Genomic DNA, 7589 nt, shown 5'->3' on the forward strand with positions numbered 1-7589 from the left:
TTCGATTCCCTCCATCTGGTACTCCTCCTGCTCCGACCTCAGCGTCAGCTGGATGAAGAGCTGCTGCAGCTTCTCGTTGCAGTAATTTATGCAAAACTGCTCGAAGCTGAAATTGGTTGAAAGAAAAAATATTGAATGTTTTTCCAGGTTTTTTCTCGTCACACATTATGCTGCTGAATCCTCTCCGTGATCGACTTGACCTGTTCATGTGGAACACCTCAAACCCATAGATGTCCAGGAGGCCAATCACTGTCTTCCTGGAAGAATCCTGTCCAAAAAAACCCAACACTTATATCACACTTTGGTTCTGACCTGGTTTTAAATATTTTAAGCAAAAAATAAATAAAAAAACGGGCGTTTGAGGGCGTGTGCCGTCCGGTTGTTCACCTGGTTCACCAGCGACTCGTTGATCTTGCCCACCAGCCAGTTAAACGTTCGGCCGTAGATGGCTTTGGCGAGGGCGTCCCTGGCGTACACCGCGTGCTCAGCAGAAAAGGGACTGTACACCTACACGACACAGACGAGTTAGGAACGGAAAGTTGAATTGCGTCGAATGCATTTATTGTTTTTAAAGAAGAAAACAAGTCATCGCCTCACCTCCTCTGATTTGGCTTCGATCTTCCTGTGGGTTAAGCCCTGTTGTAGCACCTGAGTGGGAATGCCCAGTAACTGCACAAAATAAACCAACAGGTGACGCGGAAAAAAATCAAAGGTCGTTTTCTTTGAAAGACAAGGAGAACGAACGTAATTTCTTCCGTTGGGGTCGTTTTTTCCTCGCTCACCTTTGACAGCCAGTGCATCTCCGGGTTGTTATTGAGAACGGCGTATCCCAGGGAATCGGTGTCAAACTTTATATTTCCCAAGTGAAGCACACTCGCAATTATTCCAAACAGGCTCTGCAACGCCATGGAGAGAGTTACATTTTCGCCGGCCGCGTAAAGCCACACGAATATTTAGTCTCAACGTGCGGTGCTGAGGTGACAACATCGGGGACACTGAGTCCCCGCTTTAAAACCAGATCTCACCTCGATGTCGCTCTCGCTGAACTCTACGACGGAGAGAGCTTTCTGCACTGTTTTCCAGTCGCTCTTGTCATTGATAGAGGTTACTTTGGCACAGGCGCCCTAGTAGACATGAAAATAACCAATGTGGCTTCTGGGTCCAGTGATAAAATCTTGATCAGGGAGTTTACCTGTAACTGGCAAAGGGAATTTTGTTGATGTTGTTGTTCTGACCTGTACCAAGTAACGGTAGCGCTGGCAGTTCCTCTCCAAGCCGAGCCAGCGGAGGAGGTCTTCCTCTCCTCCCTCCACAAGCTGATAAAAGATGTGGAAATTCCTTTCTCCGTGGTTCTGATGGACCACGCGTGACTTCTCTAGTAGGTAGCTGAGAATGTGGCCACCAACAGCTCCGCCCTTGGTAAAAAGAAATAAAATAAAAAAAATTATGTCACAAACATTTAATTGTGTAAATGAACATTTGAAAAATGGTTTTAAGGCATGTGTGTGTCCACCTGGTGATCAAATTGGATATCCATGTACTTTCCGAAGCGGCTTGAGTTATCATTCTTCAAGGTTTTGGCATTTCCAAAAGCCTGGTAGGAGTTAGAAAGTATTACAAATATTTATTGTGGTACTCCAAATATGTTAAAATGTTGAGGAATGCACAGCTTTTAGGAATATTCATATTCATATTCATTCAATATTCATACATTTAAGAAAAAATTGCAATCATAAAATAAGGTGACGGTATGTTAAAAAATACAGCAAATGCAAGAAAATTATATTTACAAAAAGTAAGTATATTTAAGAAAATATATTATGTATAATATAATCAAATGTAATATAATAAAGTAATAATAATAATAAATAAATAATACTAAAGTTAAAAGTACCAGTACCAGCTATGTAGGATCCAAGTGCATAAGCATACATGTAGACATAATAATAATAATAATAATAATAATAATAATAATAATAATAATAATAATAATAATAATAATAATAATAATAATAAATAATAATAATTAGCACCTTCCATAAACATGCAAACTGTGAAGTGTGACTGACCTCCAGAATGGGGTTGGAGAGCAGTAGTCGGTCTCGCACGTTGTTGAGCAGCTTGGTGCTGGGGCAGGAGACGGCGTAGAACTGCAGGATCTTCTTGGAAGCCTCGGTCTTCCCCGCTCCGCTCTCACCTGAGATCAGGATGAAGTGGTTGTTGAACTCTGCCAACATGGTGCGGAACACGTTGTCTGCCAGGGCGTAGCTGAAAAATACAGTGAATGACTCCATCACAGTGACTCCAAGTGAGTGTTCATAATCATTTACAGTGTTCGTGAATGTATGGAATTTGTCTATATATAGGAAAGTGTTATTTCTAAGAATACTTAAAATAATCATGTGTAGTAAAAGTATACGCATGGTACAATAATAGAATAAAAACTGCCGATCTTACATGTGGGGAGGAAGCTCGAAGAAATTCACTCCCATGTACGTGTCCATCTGCTTCTTGCTGTAGATGTCCAGTTCTTTGTAGGGATTCACCGACACCAGGAGAGTCCCAATGTAGGTCTGTGTGGGAGAGAAATTGAACACCATGCACATCTTACGGAACTTTAATTTACTTTTACCTTAAAAAAAAGTGGTACATTTTTGACGTCAAAGTCAAAGTTACCGGCTCTCAATTCCCATAGACGATGAAAAGATTAAAGAAGCGTGTCAAAGCACTCACTCTGCAATTTCAAAAAATACAAAGATTGCCCATTCAGCAATACACACCATATTTAGAGGGGATCTCACAATGTACCTCCATCTTAGGTCGAAAGTCCAAAACCTTTACTAAAACACCCAAGTGAAAAAAAGTATACTGCAGTGTGTTATCTGAACTATTATTGTTAACTATTATTATAACTATTATTATATACATATTTATTATATTTAGTATTGTGTTCAATTGAAACCACTTAAGTTGCACTAAATGTGTTTGAGGGTGTACTTAAGAGGTGCTTTAAGATATTACAAATATGATTTTCATGTATTTTTTGTGACATTTGATGACCAGAATAACACACTTTTAACATGTATACTAAACATTCTAATTTAAGCTGCACAAACATGTGCAGCTTAAATTAGGTTAATGTAAAAAATATGAACCTAACTTAAGGTCAACATTACTTTTTGTGAGTATACTTGAAGTACTGTATACTCAAAACAAAAGTACAAATGGGTAGAAAAATGCTTTTAACACACTTGATCTGCTAAAAATATACTTCCAGTGTGGAAAAATATGTTTTTTTTCACTGGGGTAAAGAGAGAGAGGGAGAGAGAGAGAGAGAGAGAGAGAGAGAACGAGAGAAACTCACATAAATCAGATTCTCGTGGAAGCGCTTCCTCAGGTTGTCCAGGAAGGCGCTCTCGCTGGTGTAGGCGTCGAGCAGAACAAAGTCCTGGATGCCCACACGGTCCCTGGCCATCAGGGAGCCCTCCATGTTCCTCAGGATGCGGTTGCAGCGCTCCTCCAGGCTCTGGGGCCGGACCAGGGACGGAGTCAGCGACGTGCCCAGGAAAGAAAGGAAAAAGGAGGACTGGCAATTCAACCCATTACCCTTCACTAATCTGCGTTGGTTTCCTCTGACCTCACTTTCTAACCCCTTGTCCCATCTGCGGTATACAGTATATACACAGTATACAGTATATACTGTATAACCTATCTACCTGACTCTGGAAATAAATATAAGGTCTCGTCAAGTAATGTAACGTGGCCTTTTGTAACGTAATGCCATGCAATTTTATTATTTTAACGCATATTAACACTTATATTTACAGCGTTCTATAGTATATCCGAGCTTATCTTTCTTCACTTTAATCACTTCTATCTTCAGTTTGTGTCTTGGAGGACACTCCCCTGATGACCCGGACCCCCTGCGTCCTGTTTTTGTCGCGGTTATCTGTTTGCGTGAGAGCTGTCACCCTGCAGGGTTACAAATGTGATGATACCCAAATGTCCACTCACACAGGAACATGTGAGCCGATAATCAAAAGGTCACAAACAAACTTGCGCACGCACACACACACACACACACACACACAAACACACACACGCCCGCGCGCATGCGCACACACACACACACGTACACACACATAGTTTGGAAACAGAACCAGCGTCAAAAGGAACCGTCACACACACACACACACACACACACACACACACACACACACACACACACACACACACACACACACACACACGCACACACACATAGTTTGGAAACAGAACCAGTGTAATCCATTAATTCCCCAGAAGACAACCCATTTCCTCCTCATTTGTCCCCATATCTGGGACTTCCAGTCCAGCTATTCGGTGGCCTCGGGTACATCCTCCATCCCCGCAACAAATCTAATTTCAGCCGTTACTATCTTATCTGTTTCCTTGTACTTTAAACATACTTTTTTTTAAGTCGGTATCTGGAAAATTCTTAAATACACCTCCCCAAAAATCGAATACAAATGATCAAGCCGTGGCACAAAAATCATTCTAGCAAATCGTATGCACGCAGTTGGGATAGCACAGTGTCTGGCCGGTGTTGCTGAAAATGCTCCACTGGGTATGCCTGAGGTAAAATAATCAGCCGTCTCTATGCACTTTAATTACAGCGCCATGAAAGAGCCACCCAATACCATGCCTCCATGGACGCTCGGTGCCAAGCTGACCTATCAGCTGACACTCACCGTTAATCTCAGATCATTTAGTGATATCAGCACTTGGCTCTCCTTAGTAACATGGAAGAAGAAGGACGTTACAATGAAATGGGAAATTGGTCATTATAAGAGATATATACAGTATATGTGTTTAAAGATTTAATGTCAATTCCCTACCTTTGAGAGCAGTGATGCAGGCCTAACTGGCCGAGTACAGTATTCCTTCTGCCATGAACATTTGGTTGTATTGAAAGGAAAGGAAAGTACTCCCTGCAGGAAACATTGACATACAACACCCACCATTTCCATTTGAGTGTGTGTGTGTGCGTGCGTGCGTGCGTGCGTGCGTGTATGTGTGTGTGTGTGTGTGCGCGTGTGTGTGCATGTGTGTGTATTTGTGTGTGTGTGTGTGTGTGTGTGTATATTTACGTGTGGGAAATGGGAAAGGCACTGGAACACAGAGAAAGAGAGTCAATGTGTAGACTTATCGGTATAAATTAGTTAAACAAAATGCCTGCGTGTATTTCCTTTCTTCATTTCTGTGATACTGTGGATTTTCCAACAAATTGCTACAATAGAACATCATATAACACACAACTTGCGGCCGCCTGGGCAACCACCTCATGTCGATTATGCACATTTTAGTATTCTTAGTATCTATAGCGCTTATTGTGGGTAATCACCAGGTGTCATGACATTTCACTGCATATATGTATGACCGTGTGTATATTTCAGTAACAAATAACCTCTTGAACTTGAACTTGAACTTCAACTAAATCATAACTTACATCACAAGATAATTAAAACTGTTCCCGTTCCGAGGAAAAGGGCACGCCAAGGGTGGAACATACCAGATAATTCACCTCTTCTCTTATTGTTACACCACTGCCATATACCCGCGGGCAAAGACAGAGGACAAACTTTGAATACGGACCCACACATGGCTGCACGCACATAACTCCTGTACCACCTGTACTTCAAAGTGAGTGTGATGATAAAGACGCAATGAGAATAATAGTGTAATAAGTCAATTCCAGAATGCATTTATATTACACTCAAAATGATTAAGGCGCACCGGCACTCCGGTCCAGCGTCTACGGGACCTTTGTTTAAAAACCGGGGTGACTCAGAGGTCATGGAAAAGCCTTCCATGACCTTTTGATATCGTACAAAAATAAAAACTGCTGAAGGAGCTTCTGGACTGCAGCGTTGTACATACTGTATAAAAGGCCTTTCATTTGTACAGTAAGTGAGTCCTTGTGCTTACAGTAATCACATTAACATTTTCGAGAAAAAACTGAGTTACCGGAATGTCATGCGGATGATTTATTTGATCTACGCCCGAGGGAGTTATCAAGCGCTCATCTCAGAGGCCTGGGACTTCTATTTGCCAAACACAGTCGCTTCACGACACGTGGTTCCCCTCCACTGGCACTTGGCCTCGTCGTTGGCAATTTGCTGGTAACTGTACGCAGGCTTCTGGCGAGCCACACAGCGCAGCACAGAGATTTCCAGCTTCCTTTGAAACTGAATACGACCGCGTCAGAACGATCGGGAGGACAGGAAGCCTCAATGAAATGGACGTTTTGGCCGGAGTGCAGAGCGGAGGTCAGAAGGACAACCGGACACGAGAGTTGGTGAACACTCTCCGCTGACATTCAGGTACGGTACCAACTGGACACGAGAGAGACGCGCTTTTTAAGACAAAAAAGACAAATTTAAAAATCGAAGAACGGGGGGATTGACGATTGAAAAAAAAAACGGCAAAAATTCGACAGCAGAAGAGGAAAGTCTATCTGTCCCAAAGACCATCACCCGAGAGGGCTCTCCATTGTCCCTGCCTCTCCACTATGGGGCAGGATCCTGTTACCCAGTCACAAAGTGGCAGTTAGGCTCCTGAAAGAGATAGCACTCCTCGCGGGCCATTGACTGACACACGCGTCACCCCGGGCAACACGCGTTTAGGGGGCTGCGGGTGTCTAGTGAAACCCAAAGCGCCGCCGGATTCCATCGCCTGGCACTGCAGTGCACAGCACCAGCGCCACGTAACGTTCCCCTCTGGAACGCCCGTCTTGGAAATCAGAGCGAGGACCTCGGCGAGGCGTCGCCTGATTTGTAACGCTTAACTAACGCCGTCCAGCATCACCTCGTTGTTGTTGTCGTCTCGTTGTCAATCAACAGGATAAACCGTATATGATGGTTGTTAGATTTATTATATTAAAAAGGTATAACGTATGTCTATCCTTGTTCTCGTCGTCCATACGGTTAATGAAGCAGAGCGCTTTGCATAAAAATCAATTCTAAAGACATTTACAGGCAAGGACGCACACATGTCGTGCCATACCTCCGTCATTTCCAAAGCCAAGTGAGTCATGATTGAAGCTGTCAGTTCCACCAACTCGGTAAATCCAAACTATTTCAGACCAACAGTCCTCGGGCCGTCTCAGTGGCCAAGCGTTGTGCCCATGCTACAGTCCCCAGTGCCCGGTCCCCTTTCTCTTCAGCTCAGATCGGTCCTCCAGACTCCTGCACGTCTGTGAAGCGCTGCACATCGGCGGCACGGCTTTGTGGCCTCGGACGCCAAGGAGAGGACGAAGGAGAAGAAGAAGAAGGTGAAGGTGGCACTGACGTTCCACACCGGACCCATGTCAGTGCGTTGTACATAGTGACCGAGTACTTTAATGAGGAACCTGGCTCTGGAAGCACGACGGCGGTTAAATATTGATGAAGCTCAGGCAGCAAACTCACATCCAGACCTTCCATCCAGAGTGTTCACCAGCCTAGATAGGTATGTGTGTGTGCGTGCGTGCGCGCGTGCATGTGTGTGTGTGCGTGTGCATGTGTGTGTGCCCACGAGCAGGTATGTAACACAAGGATGAGGTAACTCAA

General features: G+C 43.7%; 1 protein-coding gene across 1 annotated transcript in view; it reads right to left on the bottom strand.

The window, feature by feature from the left end:
- Window positions 1-7074, bottom strand: part of myo1hb (myosin IHb) — a gene marked incomplete at its 5' end in the record, with an annotated part of 14235 nt that extends 7161 nt beyond the window's left edge. The window contains 12 exons of the mRNA XM_080017451.1: window positions 1-106; window positions 201-268; window positions 388-507; window positions 598-669; window positions 783-896; window positions 1026-1124; window positions 1236-1415; window positions 1514-1594; window positions 2070-2268; window positions 2458-2573; window positions 3365-3526; window positions 7045-7074. Coding sequence (XP_079873577.1) covers window positions 1-106; window positions 201-268; window positions 388-507; window positions 598-669; window positions 783-896; window positions 1026-1124; window positions 1236-1415; window positions 1514-1594; window positions 2070-2268; window positions 2458-2573; window positions 3365-3526; window positions 7045-7074 — 1347 coding nt within the window. The remainder of the gene's footprint in view (window positions 107-200; window positions 269-387; window positions 508-597; window positions 670-782; window positions 897-1025; window positions 1125-1235; window positions 1416-1513; window positions 1595-2069; window positions 2269-2457; window positions 2574-3364; window positions 3527-7044) is intronic.
- Between the last annotated feature and the right edge of the window lie 515 nt (window positions 7075-7589).

The sequence above is a fragment of the Zeus faber genome, assembly GCF_960531495.2.
Source record: "Zeus faber genome assembly, chromosome: 17".
In the NCBI taxonomy this organism is placed as follows: domain Eukaryota; kingdom Metazoa; phylum Chordata; class Actinopteri; order Zeiformes; family Zeidae; genus Zeus; species Zeus faber.